The sequence below is a fragment of the Bolinopsis microptera genome, chromosome 8 (assembly GCF_026151205.1).
Source record: "Bolinopsis microptera isolate Bmic1 chromosome 8, MBARI_Bmic_1.0, whole genome shotgun sequence".
In the NCBI taxonomy this organism is placed as follows: domain Eukaryota; kingdom Metazoa; phylum Ctenophora; class Tentaculata; order Lobata; family Bolinopsidae; genus Bolinopsis; species Bolinopsis microptera.
Genome location: NC_087079.1, coordinates 17,645,105 through 17,668,281, shown reverse-complemented (window position 1 = coordinate 17,668,281; position 23,177 = coordinate 17,645,105). Strand labels below are relative to the sequence as shown.

Genomic DNA, 23,177 nt, shown 5'->3' with positions numbered 1-23,177 from the left:
GATTTTCTCGTAAATTTGCAACTTGAGTTCGAAATCTGTTACTTCTATTTTCTATGATTGTTGGAAACTGTAAGACGCCCGCTGGTGGATATAAAACATATCCTACTCCCCTCGCGGGCGGAATTCCGTATAGCACTCCGGGCTATACGGGGATATGTCGTCCTCGGGCTGTGCGCCCTCGAGGACATATATTATATCGCCGCGCTGGCGCGGGCGATATACATTTCCGCCCGCTAGGCTGCGTGGATATATATATAATATAATATATATTTTCTCGATGTTCAAATATAACTTAATATAACTTAACTCAATATAACGTAACATGTCAAGTTAAATAATAATAATGAGCAACTTGGAGGTATGGTGAGTTATTTAATGGATTGTAAATATATTATTAGTTATTTAATTAATTACTAGTGACATACTTCAAATTACTAAGTAGTAAGTAGTATCTAAGGGGTAATATAAGCATTTATAAATTTAAACAATAAAATAAACACAAATTACTTAAATATCAATACAAACTTAGTACTTTAGTAGGGTTTGTAGACACGAATGAACTAATTGGAAACTCTGAAAGGTTTGGGGACCACCATTACTTATACTCTCAAAGTAACTCATTACCAATTATTTAAACATTAACCAGTCTGTGGTGCAGTAATTATACGATCAAATGGCTAAATATTTCCAAAAGTCAAACATATCTTTGAGTTCATCCTCTACAGGGATATGACACGCAGGAAACCTACTAAAGAAGTTGAACAGTACCCCTGCATTCCCCGTACGAGGTCTCATTAGATTCTCTCTCTCTTTCTCTCTCTCTCTCTCTCTCTCTCTGTAACACCCCAAACTGTTGGAAATGATGAACAAAAGGCCACCTGAAATTAGCTAATTAGCTTCCTTATGCTCGGTAAGAGTAGTAACTAGTAACTAGTAGTACCTGATAGTGATAACAATAGAAGTCCTCTTTCACCTACCATGTAACATATAGTGGTATGTTAAGGGATGCATTAGAACTATGTGATAATATTATGTTAAGGGATGCATTAGAACTATGTGATAATATGTTAAGGGATGTTATTTGACACGTAATAGTGATTAACCAATCAGCATTCACTATTGACCAATAAAACTCAAGAATTACTGTTACGTGTATGTTCCCCACCAGATCCCACAGAATATATCGTCGTAGTGTTGTAAAACAGGCAGTGTTACTTGTGAGACTCCTGAACCTTCTAAATTACAACTCTGAGTTTTAAGTGCGTATATCAGCCTAGTAAAGAGCATAACTTTTAAGAACGCCCCCCTAGTCCCTAAGAAAAAACAATTTATTCATTTATTCTAGTCAGCACCTCAGATTGCGATAATTCTCTTAGCTATTCTCTTAGCGAGGAGAAGAATTTAGCATTTAGACTGATCTACCAGTCCCCAAAACCGCTGAGCAACTGAAGAGAGAAAGCAGCCTTTATTCATGAGTACTAGAGCTATGTGTGCAAGTTATAACCCTTGATGTAAGGATATCACGTTTTAAGGGCCGGGGGGGGGGGTCACGTTTTAAGACTAACCACTCGATACAATAATTGTACTGTAAGTCAGATAAGAGATAACAAAAGAACGAAAGACAGGATGCAACAGTTTTCGATAAGATACAAGATTTCACCAATCATTCAGATGAGAATAACAGCACGCTTGGCTACGCTTATTTTACTAAGCAAGGTTAGTTTTAACAAAGGTAAAACAATGTCTTGCATATTATTATAACACCAATAAAGAAACCTAACGATCACTAAATTTACAACAATTCGAGTATTAATAGAGTTAGCTGCAGATATTTACTATAATTTTTTTTCGGCACACGGACAATATTTTCATCACATTCCTTGTTTGCAACTTTACAACTCATTACTATAGTAACTCATTACTACTAGGCTATAGGAATTTAACACCTAGTTTACCCAACGAATAAAACAATTAAAAAACTTTGAAAAATAGAGACTGACTCAGTTAAAAATAAAACTGACACAATTAAAAGAGTCTAAAAATATAGAGAAACTGGCAATAGCCGTGCACGATTATTGTATTTTTGACAGGAAAATTAAGTTAAGTATTTTCAAGGGTCGACCGAGTCCTCGACCTCGGCCTCGGTTTTACCGGGGAATAGCGATTTTTCCTCGGCCTCGGCCAACAAAATGAAACTTCGGTTGTCCTCGGCCTCGGTTTAATCAAAGCAAAATTTCCTCGGCCTCGGCCTCGGTCGCAAATCCTGCCCTCAGTCGACCCTTGAGTATTTTCAATCAAGAAATTGAGTTCGATTAAAGTCTAATGGCAAAACTGATATTTTAACATTTGCGAAGTGACCGAGCCAAAGTAGTAAGGTACTGCAACAGCCCCCCTCCCCCTGGCTAAGTGCCTGTACTGCAACAGCTATTGCTCAATGCTCATGGGACAAAAAAAGAAAGCAATTCACAATCATGTCAACATTTCACAATTCACAATGTTAGAGGAATTTGGAACTAAACGATATAAATTGACAAAACTCCATGAGATACGTAGACATGTTAGTGGTTTTCAGTTTAACTCAGGTACTTCAAAACGATTGTTCTTACACTCAGGGTTTATTAAGACATTACTTCATGATACAGTTACCTTGCAAGTAGATGAATACAGGTACCCTGCAAGTAGATGAATACAGGTACCCTGCAAGTAGATGAATACGAAAATGCTAAACTAAACATTTAAATGGTGAAATGGAAAAACCACAGATCCTACCTTCTCCTAAAATATTAATTTTAGTAACAATAAGGCGCCACGATACCGGTGAATATCTAAGTACATAATAATTCCTACAATTAAGATATGCCCAAAAAGCTAGTCGTATCGTCAGCGAAGTAGCAGTGAAATAAAACAATAAGTGTCCGAACTGCTTGACAAAGAGAGTCTAATTAATAATTATTGTCCATTAAGTTTTATAGTAAAAACATTATTTATGAATTAGAGAAGAAGAGATTGAAAAGAGCTGGGAAAAAAGAAGAAGGTTTAAAATAATGGTCACGAGGGATTGTGTAACCCTATAAATCAACACTTAGTTCATTAACACGAACCAACACAATTTTCACTTAAGAACTCAAGAGACGTAATACCCCCCCCCCCCCCGGCCCCCCCGTAATCGGTAATAGCACCCGTGCATGAAGAGTGACCACGGGTGCTATTACCGACCAGCTGCCTCCATTTAGGAGACGTTAAGTTGGCACCTTGACTGTAAGTGTAATTAATACCATTTCAATGGTCCAAGGTCCCTGTGTCTGATGAATTTAATGGAAATAAAAGCTATATTATATGTGGATTCTGGTGGGGAGGTGATTAACCAATCAAACTCCAGAATCATGGTCACGTGTCTCACCTCCCCACGAGATTCCACATATATTACTCATCTTAAAGTGTCTTCATTATCTTGACTTGATCCCATTATAGCATTATAGATATGACGTTTATGATATTGATTCTACAGAAGTATTACTAATGGTATTAGAATATGAGGTAGTGACTTCGTGAGATTACTGTGCATTAATCCCACTACGTCACTAATCCCATTGTGCATATATCTGCAGATATCTCCGTTCTCCGTAATTATCAAAATAAGAATTACTTATTGCTTTAAGAACCCTTTCTCGCTGGTGTTCCTTGCCAGTCAAAAGTAAACCTAACGATCTAACAAATACATAACAGTATACTGATTGCTGAATCTACTAATATTTTGATACAACGACTATTATAAAGGTAGCTCAGAAGTCAGAACCAACAGCTCAACAATCTGTTAAATTGGTTCGCTCTACCAACACTTGACAACCAAACAGCAACATTCCTAACTTTAAAGATTATTATCACTCTATTTCTCAAACCTTTACTAAAGAAGTGTTATAACAGACAAGGCTGGTACTAATATTACTCTAGTAAACACTACACTCTGCTAGTATATAGACGGAACGCTGGAGCTGTCAGCATTTCAATACATACCGACAAACCGTGTCCTTCACTGTAGTTAACAAATCTTAAGATAATGAAAGCCATTATAAATCTCAAGTTCGTCCTAAAATTAATAACTTCTATGATTCTGCAATCTGCATAAAATAGGTCAATAAACTAGAAGGTGTTGGTCCGCTATCCCACCACAAAATAGCTCAATAAACTAGAAGGTGTTGGTCCGCTATCCCACCACAAAATAGCTCAATAAACTAGAAGGTGTTGGTCCGGTATCCCACCACAAAATAGCTCAATAAACTAGAAGGTGTTGGTCCGGTATCCCACCACAAAATAGCTCAATAAACTAGAAGGTGTTGGTCCGCTATCCCACCACAAAATAGCTTAATAAACTAGAAGGTGTTGGTCCGCTATCCCACCACAAAATAGCTCAATAAACTAGAAGGTGTTGGTCCGCTATCCCACCACAAAATAGCTCAATAAACTAGAAGGTGTTGGTCCGCTATCCCACCACTGAATAGCTCAATAAACTAGAAGGTGTTGGTCCGCTATCCCACCACAAAATAGCTCAATAAACTAGAAGGTGTTGGTCCGCTATCCCACCACAAAATAGCTCAATAAACTAGAAGGTGTTGGTCCGCTATCCCACCACAAAATAGCACAATAAACTAGAAGGTGTTGGTCCGCTATCCCACCACAAAATAGCTCAATAAACTAGAAGGTGTTGGTCCGCTATCCCACCACAAAATAGCTCAATAAACTAGAAGGTGTTGGTCCGCTATCCCACCACTAAATAGCTCAATAAACTAGAAGGTGTTGGTCCGCTATCCCACCACAAAATAGCACAATAAACTAGAAGGTGTTGGTCCGCTATCCCACCACAAAATAGCTCAATAAACTAGAAGGTGTTGGTCCGCTATCCCACCACAAAATAGCTCAATAAACTAGAAGGTGTTGGTCCGCTATCCCACCACAAAATAGCTCAATAAACTAGAAGGTGTTGGTCCGCTATCCCACCACAAAATAGCTCAATAAACTAGAAGGTGTTGGTCCGCTATCCCACCACAAAATAGCTCAATAAACTAGAAGGTGTTGGTCCGGTATCCCACCACAAAATAGCTCAATAAACTAGAAGGTGTTGGTCCGCTATCCCACCACAAAATAGCTCAATAAACTAGAAGGTGTTGGTCCGCTATCCCACCACAAAATAGCTCAATAAACTAGAAGGTGTTGGTCCGCTATCCCACCACTAAATAGCTCAATAAACTAGAAGGTGTTGGTCTGCTATCCCACCACAAAATAGCACAATAAACTAGAAGGTGTTGGTCCGCTATCCCACCACAAAATAGCTCAATAAACTAGAAGGTGTTGGTCCGCTATCCCACCACAAAATAGCTCAATAAACTAGACAGAGGCACATATTAGGTGCGATGGGTGCGGGATCGCACAATTTACCGTTTTCCGCACATTTCCGCATAATTTATTGTTTTCCGCACACTTCCGCACATTTTGTAATTTTCTGCATATTTCTGCATAATCTAGCATTTTCCGCGTAATTTCGCATAATTTTGAAATTTTCGCGTTAAGATTTTCGAGTGTAAAAACAAAAATATGTTAAAAGTCGGGCCCTTTTAGGACCGTGACTCAGGCCCTTTTAGGACCGTGACTCAGGCCCTTTCGGGACCGTGACCCAGGCCCTTTTGGAACTCATACCTAGCCCACGTGACCCAGTTACCACGTGACCCAGGCCCTTTCGGGACCCTGACCCAGGCCCTTTCGGGACCGTGACCCAGGCCCTTTTAGAACTCATACCTAGGCCACGTGACCCAGTTACCACGTGACCCAGGCCCTTTCGGGACCCTGACCCAGGCCCTTTCGGGACCGTTACCCAGGCCATTTTGGAACTCATGCCTAGGCCACGTGACCCGGTTACCACGTGACGCAGGCCCTTTCGGGACCATGACCCAGGCCCTTTCGGGACCGTTACCCAGGCCCTTTCGGGACCGTGACCCAGGCCGTTATGGAACCCTCGTCGTTACCGTACTTCGATAATACCTGCAGCCCTTTTTATCGGGTAATGAGCTCTATTCGTTGTAGCGTTGGCTTTATAGTGGGCTTAATGGATCTTGGATCAAATGGTTTACAAGTACTGACGATCAATGCCAACAAGCGTGTCACATATTTGCGATCACGCATGGGATCTGATCGACTCTATCAAGAGGCGTCTTCAAATAACTGTCTCCAAGGAATACAAGGAATACAAGGAATACAAATTTAAAATCTTGAGCTACAATAGTAACTGTTAAGATAATAACAATATCATAAGATTTGAATTTATTATATTAATATAACTTAACTAAAGTGAAAAATAAAGATTTGACATAGAATATTTTGTTTTCAGTCGCCTTGGTAATGCTGTAATGCTTGAGCCAGGTCACTTTGCAGTTTGCACTCGTCGTTGCGCGAAAAGAAACAAAAGCGGGTACAGTGATTTTCAGTGTTCACTGTTCATGTACTGGCCAGAGAGTCAACAAATTTCTTGCGGTTGTTAAAACACGTAGTGGCAAACCTAGCAACGACTCTCGTGAGGTGGACTTGACTTTCGTTCGTGATAAGTTCAATGATTTCACTGTTGTTGCTGATGAATTTGAGGACGTTTGCTCCAGGGATGACATTGTGAACAGAATAAGATGTCGCAGACGGTATGATTGGATTTGATATGAGTGACTGGATCTTGTCTAGGACTTTTCGCCTCGATGCAGCGTTAAGATCACAATGGTTAAGGAAGTGATCTTCATTCTCAATAATACCAGAACCTAAGACTATATTGCACCAGGAGCATATTCGCTCGTCACGAGGAGTTTGATTATATCGGCCAAGTTCAATTTCGAGTCGATGTGCACTGATCCGCAGTCTTGTGATATTAGCACGGTCTTCATATTTAATGACACTATCTAGGTAATACTCTTTGTTAAATTTGGATTTTAGGTCACGATAGAATTCTAATTTCCGAGAAGTGTTGATACAGGACCCCCAATATTCTCTAAAGTTACATTTCAAAGTTTTAGTAATGACGTGTGGTGTGAATATTTTACTCCCGATGGGTTGTGTTGATTGAGGAGGAATTCGTTTCTTGAAACCGTTGTGAATAAGAAAGTCTTCTTTTGGTGGTTTTGCGATACTCGGGTTTCTTTCGAAAAGTAACTTGGAGTGATTGTTTTTGAGTGTGCGGTAGGCTGTGACATGATCGGTAGAGAAACATGGGTCTAGCGCGAGGACAGGCTCCAAACCCCTGTACCAGTCCAATTTCATGTTCATCTGTTCTTTGAAAGCTAAGGAGACAAGGGAGTTATCTTTGAGATTTTTCAAACGTTGGCTATATTTGAGAGTGAGGTTAATACATTCATAGATTAATGGGTAGCGGCCTGACTCACCCCAGACGCCTGCGTTGCTGGCTTTACGATTTACCCCCAGTGACCATTTAAGAAAGTGAAGGTGAACTTTTTCGCTGTTCAGAAGGCTAACTTTCTTGAGGATACTAGTTTGAAATTTTGTTTTTGTGTCGGCATCCATATTGAGATCGACTTGTTTTGTTATGTGTTTTGTGATAGCCATGTTAGGTGTGTAAATAGGCGCTCCGTAAAGAACGATAGGTTTAATAAGACCATCAAAGAGTGTTGTTAGAGAGCGGAATGATAATTTGGATTTGTTTACTGAGCTTTTCATGGCATAAAGTGCACGCATGGCTTTCTTTTTGAGCTCAGTTCGGGCATTTGTGAATGTGCCGGATTTGTGTATTTCGATTCCTAGATAGCAGTATGACTCGACTTCTTCTAACAAGTGATCACCAATTTTGAGGGGAACCGGCTGATAAGTATCAAAACGGGCATTAAATTTCATGAGTTTAGTTTTATCTGCATTAATTTCGACGCCCCATTCCAAGCAGAAATTGTTCAAAGCATCGAGTTGCTTTTGGAGGGTTTTGGGGTCCAGTGCCAAGAGTATCAGATCATCTGCCCATAGTAAGTGACTGATAAGTTGGTTCATTAGTTTCGGACAGTTATCATATTCTAGTCGAGGGGAAAGATCTCTGATGTATATCTTAAATAGATCAGGGGAAAGTGGATGACCCTGTTCAGTTCCTTTATTGATATCAAATTTTTCGCTGACAAATCCAGATAGTTTTATCTGGCCAGTGGAATTTTTATACATATGTTTAAGAACATTAAATGTTTTGCCAGTGATACCTAGTTTAGCTAATTTTAAGAAAAGAGCTTCACGGCAAACAGAGTCGAAGGCCTTCCGGAAGTCCACAAAAACAGCATAGACGGGAACCTTGAGCTTTTTGTATTTAGACGTAATTGTGTTGAGTGTGAGTATGTGGTCATATGTTTGAGCTCCTTTAGCGAAGCCAAGTTGATTTATGGGGTCCGGGTTGTATTCATTTTTGAACTTGATTATCCTGTTTAACATGATGGTCGAAAATAATTTTCCGATTGTACTACTCACAGCAACTGCTCTGTAATTGTCTGGATTATCTTTGTCGCCTTTTTTGTGTAGGGGTGTAATAATGCTGTTGTTCCATGGGTAAGTTCCAGTGTCCAAACAGCAGTTAAAGACTTTGCAAAGGAGTTGTGTGTTTGTTGTGGACAAGGTCTTCAGTATTTCATTACATATCATATCCTCCGAGGAACTTTTGCCGTTTTTGAGTGAAGAGATCGCAGTAGATATTTCGTCCACAGAGATCTGGCCATTGAGTATTGATTGTGCAGGGGATGGTTGGAAATTATTGTTAATAGCCTCTGCATTTTGAAGCATTTTTTCCTTATTCTCTACAGTTATGGTGCTATGTGCATTGGCATAAAGTTTACCAAAGAATTTTTGAAAGTTGTCCATGTCATGGCAATCAAATTTGTCAACTCTTCCTTTAAATTTTTTCAGTTTTTTGAATTGTTTCCAGTTTAGAATTTTACCAGATTCAATATCTGTATTCAGTTTGTCAAGATATTTGTTTTTTGTACGGTCAATTAAACTTTTGTACGTATTTTTTACCTGGTAAAAATTTTTTCGAAGATAATCGCTATTGGGGAAATCAGAAACAATTTGAGCTGCACGAGTACAAGATATTTTAGCTTCTCTGGTGGCTTGTGTGAACCAGGGTTGTTTATTTATTGATCCCTTTTTGGTTATTTTGGGATGTTTGGTCTTTTGGAGACATTTGTCTGCTATTTTGTTCAAGTGTACTGTGATATCTTCGTTTAATTTGTATGTACCTATGAGATCTTCGGGATAATCTGTTTCTAAGAGGCTTTTGGAACATTCTTCCACAAGTGGGTCCATCATTGTATCCCGTAAGCTTGAAAGGCTATCAGGAGTTATTTTGTAACGAAGTGGGGCTCGAGCGTAAGTTTCATGGAGTGCCTTTGTGTTTACAAGAGTGTTGGAAGGAGAGAAGTTGAGTGCCAGGAGTAGTGGTTTATGATCAGAAAAGCAAGTGAACGGCTGGATTGTCATATGACTTAGATACTTACTGCAGTTTGGGGATATAATAAAGTAGTCAACAACGCTGGCACCGCTGGTCTGAATACAAGTGAAGTCACCATATGAGTCTCCTAAAGTTCTCCCATTGAGAATATGGAGTTCATTATTGACAAGCATTTCTAGAAAGGGTCTTTTGTAATTGTTCGACTTTTTGTCCTTTGAGTTCCTGGTTGGAAGTTCTTGTGGAGTGTAGTCTTCTGGCAGGGGAATGAAGCTCTCGTAGCCACATTTGTCCTCTTTGATAAAGTCGATGTCATGGCCGATACGCGAGTTGAAGTCACCACAAGTAATGACATCACCTTTACTTAAAAGAACATTGAGAAATTGGTCCAGTTCACGGATGGTGTCAAAGCCCGAAATATTTGAGTTTTTAGAGGAAGTGTTAGCTGGCTTAATGTATGAGTTAACAATGAATATATCATTATCTACGCCAAAGTAATTTTTGTCAAGTTTACAGGCAACAACATCTTCAATTGTGGATTTTTCAAGTTTAACGCCTTTGGATATTTCGTTTTGGACCATTATGCATACGCCACCATGTTTTTTGTCCCGGCGGGTTTTATTGAAGGACCTGTAACCCGAGTGTTTGACAGGTTGTCTTATTTCTTGAAGGCAGACAATAGGAAACTTGTCAAAGACGGCACAAAATTGAGGGTCATCAAACTTAGAGCCAAAAGTTGTATTTGTTGATTGGATGTTCCAGCTTATAATTTTGGATTGTAAATTCATAGTATTTTTTCAAGAGGTTGGGTTGGTGGTCATGATTTGAAGACTAAAATTTAGACTGGAAGCTCAAACTCCCTGAAGATCTTGTCGAGGGTGTCTCTCATGGTGTTGGTGATTGCATGCATTCCTCTTTCTGATAGATGGAGATTATCGCGGAAGTACATCAAGTTCTGCTTAGAAGTGGACTGAGTGTTAATGAAGAACTTATCATTTCTCTGAAGGAAAATCCTTTTTGTTTTAGGGTCCTCGTCTTGCTGCTGATTGACCAATAAGGACAGGGATCTCCTCAAGGAAAAGACGTGTCGGTTCTGGTAGGTGTTTCCGTTCAGTAGGGGGCAAGAGATGACCAGTCTGGTGGTGGGAGATACTAGTTCTAGCATTTCATTAAAGATCTTGAAGTTGTCGATGATTTTGGTAATGTCCTCTCCTTTGTGTATATCATTGATGCCGAGATGTACATATATTAGTTGAGGCTTCTCTGTTGGTATTTTGCTCCCCATCATGTATTCACCGGTCAGTGATTCACTACATGTAAAGTCAATTCTTTTGAAATTCAACCTATATTTCCTAAATTCCAAGCATGACTCATCAATGTGTCTCATAATTGAATCGGTAACAAGCCAAACGTTGATGGGTTGCCCACTTTCGACCAAGACTTTCAGGGAGGGCTTTATTGGATCGGGGAAACCAAATTTGGGCGAAGGCGAGGCTAGGTTCGGTTGGTCTCCTAACGCTGCTATTTCTTTTATCAAAGGGTCAGTTTGAATTGCGACCTCGCACATTTGGTGTGTTACATACGCGTGGATGTCTTTAATGTGCTCCCTTGTTTCATCGCAGAAGACACTATTGTAGTAGCTCCCCATGTCTTCCACCGATTTCTTCATGATATCTACTCCATTTTGACTAAGGTCGTTCAGAATCTTCCTCATTGACTGAAGGTCATCTTTTGTGCCGTTTATGTTCTCCACAAGGTCATCAATTTTACCATTGCACTCCTTTATCGTTTGTGTAAACACATTTGTCTTGCTCAGATTGTCGATTCTGTTGTTGCAATCACTCACTGCACTTTTCAAATCACTTATCGCATCCAAAACGTCGGTGTTGCTGGTTGGGTGAGGCGAGATGTCTTTTTGAGTTTGTTGTTTGGTCGCTTCCTGGAGAGTTGCTACATTCGCCTTGACAGATACGATGGAATCCACAACATGCTTTAGAGAGTTCTCCACACATTTTTGAGCATTACGCACTGATGCAATGTCATCTTTCATTTCCACGTCTTCGATCCTCGGGGAGTCACATCGAGAGAAGTTCATGCCGTGAGACATCGAGTTATTGGCTGCTGACATGGAAAGTTCCCCGATTGACATGCACATTTTGTTCTGAAGTCTTGTCCGCTTTTCAGATAAAGATCCTGCAGTTGAGACTTGACTTCTTATGAGCTCCTTATCTACCGTTCCCTCATCCATCTTCCCTACAACTGCACTGATCGTTGATGCAAGCAGGAGTCCTCCATCTGCTTCATAATCCAGGTTGTCTGCTACAGACGTTACTCGAACAACAGTGGGGGGAGTCTTAAGGAGGGGGAAGTTCATTTCTTCAGCCTGTTCCGTGGTGATGTCTGACTGAGGGTTCTTCTGCGGACCTTTGAGGGCGCTGTCAGTTTCTGTTGGACATTTCTGTTCAAATATCAGGAAGTACTGTTCTTCTACTTTTCCCCAACCTCTAGGTATCGAGCGTTTGTATCTCAACTCTGTCTTGCCACTGAGTACGCACAACGTGCCAGACATAAGGGCCGCTTTGTGGGTTACTTGACTCCCAGCTTGGGTCTTGGTGTACATGGGGCGTGGATCCTTCAGACCAAGTGCCAACACTGCAACTACTGGAGAGAAATTGCTGTTTTCCTGGCTAGTGTTGCCGTATGGAATACTGTGTGAGGGGTCACTCATCCGATAAATAGTGGTCTTGTCAAACTTAACATCCAACTGAAAAACGTCCTCAACCGTTTTGTTGATACGATCCTGGTGGCATTTGACAAAAGAGCAAAGTTCAGACGGTTCGTCCAGGTTTACGGATAGTTCAGACATTTTAGGGGTTGCGGTCTTCTTAAGCTTCTTTGCCCCCTTTTTTAGATCAACATCTGTCAGTTTGGTCTCCACACCATGTTTGAGGACGACTTTGTACCTATCTTTGTTGCTTGGTGTGCAGAGTTTCCCAACAGTAGCAGTGAGTTCTGCACAAAGGTTAGCATTGCTCTCAGTACTGATGTAGTCGCTTATGTAACCAAGCTTGCAGGACTTCCCTTTGTCAAGAAATATCTCACCGTCATCTCTGATCCACACTGTGCTCCGCCTGTTTGTATCACTCTTTGTCTGTGAACCTGAAAGACTTGACTCAGATCCAGCATCATCACTTGTTTCAGTGTTACCCCAGCTCACGTTACTTAGACGTCTGTTGAGCTTCTTGGCGGGAGTTTCCTGGCAAGATGATAGCACATTGTTGGTTGGCTTCAGGAGACCTTCAGTGGCACTTACTTCAGTAATATCAGTGTCGTTATCCTCTGTTTCACTTGATTCTTTAGCCTCGTCTGTTTTCCCAGAGCCGTTCGCCATCATCACTGTTGCATTAGTCAGCCAAGGTGGTGGAAACAAACTACCAAGTTTCAAAGCAGAGAAATCGAAAATTGAGTTGGAAAAACAACCGGGTTGAGAGATCTGTTTACACGAGGTTTTACTAGAACTAAGACATTGGTTTTCTACTTCTTCACTGACGTAAACAGGAACGGTAGGGGCCAGTGGTCTGCTTCTGAGTTCCCTAAGTAAAAGCAGCAAAGTAACGGCTATGAGCGTCGCAACAAGGAAGCAGAGGCTCAGAAGGACAACTACAGCTATCTGAAACCAGTCCCCAGCTCGCAAAGACCGGTCACTACCTAATCTGTCACACTGTGCACTGTGAGTGGGATTGTGAGGAGTGTATGTGGGGGAGTTGCTATGCTGAAGGACAAGTACACTCAGTTGAGACGCGGTTCGCGACGCATGCGGAGACAAGGCGCGAGGAGGCGGAGCTCTACTGGTGGGCTCTGGCTGGGAAAGACCAGCGGGCGCGGAACGAAACCTAGAAGAGGCATGCAGCAGTGACATGGCTGAGCAAGAGGACCGTAACATACTCGTCATAAAACCGTCATTAAGTTCATTCATAAAATTAGAGATATATCTGCTGCATATGTTATAAATCAAATTGCTGTTTAAACGCTCGAAACTATAACTCACATTCCAAAACCACACTATAAAGTCATGTCCTTGTCTACCCCATACATCAAAATAATACATGCACGTTCCTACAATATTCATCAATGCTTTAAAGCAGGACTGCAATAACTCCAGGAATATTAGCTCGAAAAGTCTTGTGCAATGTACAATTACAATTCTAATGTGTTCTATTGCGTGTAATGTACTTTTACAAATAGTTGTCCTTATCTCTTTGTACGACTGATAAGGGCCATTACAGCAATCATTTAAAGTGTCCAAACCATTTCTAGAGTAGTATAAAGTGTTCGGTGTCTGTTCGATGTTTGTTGAGTTTCTGTTCTGTTTAGTGTTGCAGTTCCAATCTTTTCCGCCATCTGAGATGTTGCTGCCAGGATCGTACGTTAGACTAAGTACAGGAGCGGTAGCAGTCGGGACTGTGCCAGGACCATAAGTTAGACCATAAGTTAGACCAAGGGGTGGATCAGGAGCGATCGGGACTGTGCCCTGGCTGGCCAGCATGGCCGCCAGGGCGATTGTTGAAAATATTGTTGCTGACGTGGCTTTTTCGAATCAACGCGCATTAAAATCAAACCAAATCAACGTGTACAAGTAAAGTCTCCTGATCTCTACCAGATCAAGTCACTGTTCTCAGATAACTGAATCTCAATATAGGTTCAATCATGGTCTTAGTAAAGAACTAAACCCTCAGTAACACATAAACAGACCTACTTTTGATAAGAGCGGCGGTTATACGTTTAGAATTTCCAAAGTCCTTCAGAAAATGCAAAAGAAAACCGCACAATTCCCGCACAAATTTCGAAAAAATCGTCGCACATTTGCCGCATAATTGGTAAAAATTTACCGCACCTTACCGCACATTTTACCTTTATAGTCGGGTGCGGTACCGCATAATTTCGATTTTTTTACCGCACATAATATGTGCCTCTGAAACTAGAAGGTGTTGGTCCGCTATCCCACCACAAAATAGCTCAATAAACTAGAAGGTGTTGGTCCGCTATCCCACCACTAAATAGCTCAATAAACTAGAAGGTGTTGGTCCGCTATCTCACCACAAAATAGCTCAATAAACTAGAAGGTGTTGGTCCGCTATCCCACCACAAAATAGCTCAATAAACTAGAAGGTGTTGGTCCGCTATCCCACCACAAAATAGCTCAATAAACTAGAAGGTGTTGGTCCGCTATCCCACCACAAAATAGCTCAATAAACTAGAAGGTATTGGTCCGCTATCCCACCACAAAATAGCTCAATAAACTAGAAGGTATTGGTCCGCTATCCCACCACTAAATAGCTCAATAAACTAGAAGGTATTGGTCCGCTATCCCACCACTAAATAGCTCAATAAACTAGAAGGTGTTGGTCCGCTATCTCACCACAAAATAGCTCAATAAACTAGAAGGTATTGGTCCGCTATCCCACCACAAAATAGCTCAATAAACTAGAAGGTATTGGTCCGCTATCCCACCACAAAATAGCTCCACACTTTGGCAAAGGTTATTAGCACTTTATTACGGTTGCCTGAAGTAACTAAGTAAGAGATACCTTGTTTAAGCAATTGCAGACGTTAAGCTAGGTTTAGTATTCTATTGGACGCTCAGTAAACCTTAAAAGCGAGGTTAAATATTAAATATAAATTAACAAGGTAAGTATTTTGGATCTAATATTCCGGGAGAGTGAGCAGTTAGGAGCCATCCTTAAGAGCGGAGTATAATATGTCTGCCACCAGCTCTATAATAGGCAGCATCTACACTAGTAAATATTAAGTTTATTATGGCCCGCACTCCGCACTATTATATGGAAGCAATTCCGAATTAGAGGATGGAATTTGCCAGGCGAGGCTTCTAATAATATCTGGATACTACTACTACTACACTAATATGTGAAGGTTAGGCATGTTAACTAATAATATCAATTAAGTACACCTGATCTGTTAATTAAAATATATTTCACGAGTTGTTCTGACATTACCAGGTGATAAATTCGTGAATTAACGGAATATAGATTTTATTAGACAAGTTTTTAACGGCCTAAAATAAGAAATATTTCAAGACATCAAAGGTAAAAGTTATAAAATGGTGAGATCATATTATTAAGATTGGCTCCTTAATAGATGACTAATTCTAACAATGACCTCTGAACTATAACTAAAACAGCAGAGGAACTAAAGAACAATGCTGAGGGATAATGTCACAGTACCCTCCACTGTTTTAATCTAAACAAGGTGCGAGCAGGTTAGCAGGCGCCATTAGTTAGTGGCACTGCTCGTTAGCAGGCGCCATTAGTTACTCTACTATTAGTTAGTGGCACTGCTCGTTAGTACACGCAGTCATTAGCTGATACGATCTACAGTAATTAATCTAGTAGTGATCCAGATGAAACCAGGGAGCTCCTCATAATTAGGGGTCCCCTATTAGGGGTCCCCTTTAGCCTATAATTCGGAAACACTGCAACTTAACAGCACTGCAACAAAAAACTACTACAATTTTATCATTTCAACCATTGGAAGGTGAGGTATTGAGCGGAGAGAAATGTATATTATATCATGTAGTTATCAGAGTATCAGAGTTAATAGTAGTTTGTGAGTTAATAGTAGTTTGTGAGTTAATAGTAGTTATCAGAGTTAATAGTAGTTTGTGAGTTAATAGTAGTTATCAGAGTTAATAGTAGTTTGTGAGTTAATAGTAGTTATCAGAGTTAATAGTAGTTATCAGAGTTAATAGTAGTTTGTGAGTTAATAGTAGTTATCAGAGTTAATAGTAGTTATCAGAGTTAATAGTAGTTATCAGAGTTAATAGTAGTTATCAGAGTTAATAGTAGTTATCAGAGTTAATAGTAGTTATCAGAGTTAATAGTAGTTATCAGAGTTAATAGTAGTTATCAGAGTTAATAGTAGTTATCAGAGTTAATAGTAGTTATCAGAGTTAATAGTAGTTATCAGAGTTAATAGTAGTTATCAGAGTTAATAGTAGTTATCAGAGTTAATAGTAGTTATCAGAGTTAATAGTAGTTATCAGAGTTAATAGTAGTTATCAGAGTTAATAGTAGTTATCAGAGTTAATAGTAGTTATCAGAGTTAATAGTAGTTTGTGAGTTAATAGTAGTTATCAGAGTTAATAGTAGTTTGTGAGTTAATAGTAGTTATCAGAGTTAATAGTAGTTATCAGAGTTAATAGTAGTTATCAGAGTTAATAGTAGTTATCTGAGTTAATAGTAGTTATCAGAGTTAATAGTAGTTATCAGAGTTAATAGTAGTTATCAGAGTTAATAGTAGTTATCAGAGTTAATAGTAGTTATCAGAGTTAATAGTAGTTATCAGAGTTAATAGTAGTTATCAGAGTTAATAGTAGTTATCAGAGTTAATAGTAGTTATCAGAGTTAATAGTAGTTATCAGAGTTAATAGTAGTTATCAGAGTTAATAGTAGTTATCAGAGTTAATAGTAGTTATCAGAGTTAATAGTAGTTATCAGAGTTAATAGTAGTTATCAGAGTTAATAGTAGTTATCAGAGTTAATAGTAGTTATCAGAGTTAATAGTAGTTATCAGAGTTAATAGTAGTTATCAGAGTTAATAGTAGTTATCAGAGTTAATAGTAGTTATCAGAGTTAATAGTAGTTATCAGAGTTAATAGTAGTTATCAGAGTTAATAGTAGTTATCAGAGTTAATAGTAGTTATCAGAGTTAATAGTAGTTATCAGAGTTAATAGTAGTTATCAGAGTTAATAGTAGTTATCAGAGTTAATAGTAGTTATCAGAGTTAATAGTAGTTATCAGAGTTAATAGTAGTTATCAGAGTTAATAGTAGTTATCAGAGTTAATAGTAGTTATCAGAGTTAATAGTAGTTATCAGAGTTAATAGTAGTTATCAGAGTTAATAGTAGTTATCAGAGTTAATAGTAGTTATCAGAGTTAATAGCAGTTATCAGAGTTAATAGCAGTTATCAGAGTTAATAGTAGTTATCAGAGTTAATAGTAGTTATCAGAGTTAATAGTAGTTATCAGAGTTAATAGTAGTTATCAGAGTTAATAGTAGTTATCAGAGTTAATAGTAGTTATCAGAGTTAATAGTAGTTATCAGAGTTAATAGTAGTTATCAGAGTTAATAGTAGTTATCAGAGTTAATAGTAGTTATCAGAGTTAATAGTAGTTATCAGAGTTAATAGTAGTTATCAGAGTTAATAGTAGTTATCAGAGTTAATAGTAGTTATCAGAGTTAATAGTAGTTATCAGAGTTAATAGTAGTTATCAGAGTTAATAGTAGTTATCAGAGTTAATAGTAGTTATCAGAGTTAATAGTAGTTATCAGAGTTAATAGTAGTTATCAGAGTTAATAGCAGTTATCAGAGTTAATAGCAGTTATCAGAGTTAATAGTAGTTATCAGAGTTAATAGTAGTTATCAGAGTTAATAGCAGTTATCAGAGTTAATAGTAGTTATCAGAGTTAATAGTAGTATTGAGTTAATAGTAGTTATCAGAGTTAATAGTAGTTATCAGAGTTAATAGTAGTTATCAGAGTTAATAGTAGTTATCAGAGTTAATAGTAGTTATCAGAGTTAATAGTAGTTATCAGAGTTAATAGTAGTTATCAGAGTTAATAGTAGTTATCAGAGTTAATAGTAGTTATCAGAGTTAATAGCAGTTATCAGAGTTAATAGTAGTTATCAGAGTTAATAGTAGTTATCAGAGTTAATAGTAGTTATCAGAGTTAATAGTAGTTATCAGAGTTAATAGTAGTTATCAGAGTTAATAGTAGTTATCAGAGTTAATAGTAGTTATCAGAGTTAATAGTAGTTATCAGAGTTAATAGTAGTTATCAGAGTTAATAGTAGTTATCAGAGTTAATAGTAGTTATCAGAGTTAATAGCAGTTATCAGAGTTAATATGAACACGTACCTTCCTTTTTAAACGTGGTTAAAACCACGTACAAGCTAAATCAAAAACACCCCTACATTACTTAGCCAAGTCAAATAAAGATTTAGACCGAAACCCCACCCTCTCCACAAGTCATTACTTTGCCGGTACCAGGTATTACTCTACATTCCAGAGGTAGAACTACCGGTGTTACCTTGTCTAGACTAAGTCCGGATCTCTAGGGTATCTTGAAAATACACGTGTCATTACCACGTGTTTACTGGCAGTTTAATTACGCTTCATTAAAGATGTGCGGCTGTTAAATGAACGTCGATGGTGCTCCGATAATAATCAGTCTTTTAGTAACTTTTTTTCTAAAAATAGCTTTATAGAATACGATGACGTTTGGTGGAGCAGGGTCGGGGAGGGGGGAGGGGGGGGGGGGGGGTGACCATGCGCTTAATTCACGTTCGCAGAAAAGAATGAAGCAAACAGAGTCGTTTACAGCATGATGTAAGTGTTTGTAGTATTAGACTTTGATGAACACAAGCGGCATACGAAATATTCGAGTGTCAGTTAAAAAGGTGAACTTAAAAATGTGAGCCCGGGCTTAAAACAATAAGAAGAAGCAGACCAGTCCACAAAGCAGTCTCAGGTGATATAGCGACCTCTTTGTTAACACAGTACTACTGATACTTTGTTCTAATTACGTTTAAAAAGGTTCAAGACTGATAATTGCTGTCTAAAACTGAGGAGGAGATGGGAGGAGATGGGTTAAACTGAGAATTATCCTGATTTTCACAACGCAACGACAGGTACATGAGTGTTAAGTATTCAGTTTGCCAGCACATCCTCCTTTATATCTTACACACACTCCCTCGCTATCAATATAACGATAGTCAGGATGGGCGGCACCAAGTCGGAGATTAACAATGAATATTGAAACTATTAATTATAATAACAAAAACAGATTAATATCATTGTCACGACTCTGTGACATATGATTATTCAATAAAGGTGGAGCTTTCAAGAACCACGAGGTAATGGGTAGTGGGGGTAGCGGGGGTAGTGGGGGTAGTGGGGGTAGTTGGGGTAGTGGGGGCAGTGACTAGTGGGGGTTACAATGGTTAATATAAACGGCAGTTTGCCTCTGGAAGTCATAACTCCAGTCTGAGAGCCGTTCATAAGATACGGTATTTATTATAAGACAACTAAACAGCTAATGAGCTGTCCAGAGCACCATGCGTCCTAATTTAAGCATTTGTCGGACATAATTCGCAACAAATCGATTTCAACGGGAAATGGTCGGGACAGGTCCCAGGAATCATTCCAGAGAGTTCCCAAAATTTCTGACGTCAGCAAAATCCACAATTACCACTTTTTTAACCACCTTTTTACCACATTGGTTTTCCGCAAATAAGTCGACTTCTGAATATCCTAGAAGATTTTAGTTTAAACCAGTATGTTTAAAAATAAAGGGGAACACATTTTTATACGGCAACTTTTTGATAAAATAATCAATTAAATAATTAATTAAATAATAAGTAAATTTTCAGAAATTTCAAAAATACATTTCGGACAAAAATGTTCACAATTACGTAAAACGTATGATGAACTAATTTATATAAAATGTTTGAACATTTTCACTTTCAATATTTTGGACTTTTACAAATCTCGACGTTTTTAAAGAATAACGAGGTCTGATCGTCATCTTCTTGTCTGTGTGAAGACTGAAGAGTGTTATCGGGATTACTCTTGTAGTAGTTGTAGTATGTTTTTTGAGATTTAAAGAATAACCACTATTTACCTTTTTTTTACCACATTAAACCTCCGCTAATAAAACAACTTCTGAATGTCGTAGAAGGTTCTAGATTGAACCAATGTGTTCAAAACATAAAAGAAAACAAATTTCGATCGGACAACCTTTGGATTAGATAATTAATTAATTAGATAATAAGTTTTTTTTTTTAAATCCAAAAATATATTTTGATCAACAATGTTTGCCGTTACGTAAAATGGTTACGTAATGGTTACGTAAAATGTAAAATAGATTGAATAACAGATAAAAAGAGATAAATGGAATAAACAGACGTGTCTAGACGGTATAATATTCAAATATATATATATACTGGCACTACGTTACTGAAAAAACAGCAGAATTATAAAGTATTAACTTATCGAGTGATCTTGCGAAGGGACGCACAAGGTTGAACACTTGAACAGTAAAGTTGTTAGTGAATGTAACATGGAAAGTATTAACATGTTGATGATTAAATGGGATCTTAATAACCCCCCCCCCCCCCCCCCCCCTTTAATACCATCCATGCGCAACAAATGGTACACTAATTACAACATAAGAAGAGAATCTCATAGAATGGAATCCTTAATTTACAACCAATAATTATAATTGGCTACTTAATATTATTAAGTTACATTATATTACAGTTCTCTATAGGATCAATGATAATCTTATGGATAAACAGATAACTAACCGGCGCTGCATGCTAATCACAACTATGCTGATTTGTAGATACTCTACAAAATTAAGAATATCACACTGGAGGTAGATTATATATATATTATATAGGAATTGTTAACAAGACAAAATGGTTGGGAAATAATCTGCCGAATTAGAATAAATGGTATAATTAAATAAACGGTAAAATCATCAGGCAAGGAGGGAAGTAGGGAGATTAATTAAAGAATTAATGAACCAAATGACATCTTGATGACAAGATAATTGTCACCAATACCAATAAATACTGGAGATTTGGAGAGAAGGTTACGGACAAATGTGTCACAAAATTGAAAGAATCCCACGAAATTGACTAGACTACTGGTGACATCAATTAGTTTTTGACATTTAACATGTTTCGTAACTTTCATATATTTGTTTGTCTGCCGAAAATGATTAATGTTGAAATTTCAGATTAAACAGATTAAACAGCCTAAAAGTTAAAGTTCGCCTAACAAGACCCACAAGACCATGTATACGATTGATAGATGACTGTATGAGGTACGACAATCCCCTTTTGGCTAGAGGGGACTGTAAAGTAATATATGCCCAACAACCTTAGTATTCACTTTCAGTTCAGGTCAGAATTAATGTTAAAACATGTTACTGACTGGTAAGTGTGGTAACATGATTTCAATGTTGGCTCAAGTGTTACTGTATGTTAACCGTTACTTTATTGTTCAACATGTCTCACTTCTTGAACAAGTGTTGTTTGTTTAAATCCAGTAGTCTGGACAACAACAAGAGTTATGACATACTGTTGTACGGCAAGTTAAACAAGGATCTGAAACTACTAGGTTCCGTACAGACTCAACTCTGCATCCGTGTCAATATGTTCATTATATGCAAGCCTCTTGATTTATATTATGTTATAACATAACGTCTTTTGGTCAAATCTCTACATTTCAATAAAACCTAAAATTCCAGAATACTTCACGGAATACATACATCAGGGTCTGTCAGTTGTCAGGGTAACATAGTAAGTATCTGTCACGTGTCAAAGTATCTGTCACGTGTCAAAGTATCTGTCACGTGTCAAAGTATCTGTCACGTGTCAAAGTATCTGTCACGTGTCAAAGTATCTGTCACGTGTCAAAGTATCTGTCACGTGTCAAAGTATCTGTCACGTGTCAAAGTATCTGTCACGTGTCAAAGTATCTGTCACGTGTCCTATCCTAACCAGGAGTGGATGATATCTTGTTATCACTAATGATGTCCAGTAAGGAGGATACCGCCTCTTGGTTGCCAATCTTATTCAGCATGTCCAGCACTTTACCTAGAAGGGTAGACTTTATATTTTGTACTGATAACTTTGAAGACATTCTAAGCATGGGTAAATAATAAAAGCACTTTGTTAATGAGTATCAGTACTATAATTATGATATTGAATATAACATACCAACATTCCAGCCCCTCTGACAAAGCAGCTCCACAACCGGGGCTGCACCCCCAGCAACTTCACATCTCCTCACCTCACCTGGGGGGGGACATAGTATAGTAGTGGGGACTGAGGGGGGGACATAGTATAGTAGTGGGGGGGGGGGGGGCTTTAGTATAGTAGTGAGTAGTGGGGGGGGGGACATAGTGGTTTTTTAAAGATCAGATATAAATGAAATAAGAAGGCTTGTTACCGATCTTAAGGTTGAGAAACTGCACAACTTTCTTCCATCCCCGTGTCTCGGGAGCCACATCCAGATGATTGGTGAGTGTAATTATATCAGCTCCAGGAAGGTTGAACAGTTTCGTCTTCCTTGTGTATACCATCACCTTCCTGATCTCATCATTTACTGTGTAGTTCTATATTTAACTTAGTATTTTTACTTAGTATACTTAACTTAGTATTTGCAATGAATTTTATATACACAACAAGATACAAGGGCAGGTCTCTCCAACAAGTTGGGATGGCCTGAGGTGCGTATCTCCTTTTCAGTATTGCTCAGCAATACTGAAAAACCACAGTCTCCCCAAAACAGGTTAGGATTCCCCCCAACACAACTGGCATCCTTCAAAAAACCTAAAAATCCTGAAAACCGACTCGCAGCCGGCATTTCTTTAACTTGTTTGTAGGAGTATTTTCTGATATTGTCAATAGCAGAGATGAGATCCATAGGAGACCATTTCACATGACACAGAACATCTAACACTTTATCCCATTGATTAGGAACCTCATGAGGCAGAATGAGCCGCTTACCCATATTCTTCCTAGAAACAAATATTTATTGTCAATAAATCTTAAAAACATTTCATGTATTGCTTTTTAAAATGCCCTGGTTCTGTGGTACAATTGGATATAAAGTATAGTGTTAA

At 38.5% G+C, this 23,177-nt stretch overlaps 1 protein-coding gene across 1 annotated transcript in view; it reads right to left on the bottom strand.

Annotated features, from left to right (window-relative positions):
• The window catches only part of LOC134820025 (mucosa-associated lymphoid tissue lymphoma translocation protein 1-like), a 52,343-nt gene extending 29,664 nt beyond the window's left edge, over positions 1–22,679 (bottom strand). The window contains exons 1-3 of the mRNA XM_063830201.1: positions 22,502–22,679; positions 22,270–22,347; positions 22,051–22,146 (exon numbers count right to left, since the gene is read on the bottom strand). Coding sequence (XP_063686271.1) covers positions 22,051–22,146; positions 22,270–22,347; positions 22,502–22,634 — 307 coding nt within the window. The 5' untranslated portion in view covers positions 22,635–22,679. The remainder of the gene's footprint in view (positions 1–22,050; positions 22,147–22,269; positions 22,348–22,501) is intronic.
• Between the last annotated feature and the right edge of the window lie 498 nt (positions 22,680–23,177).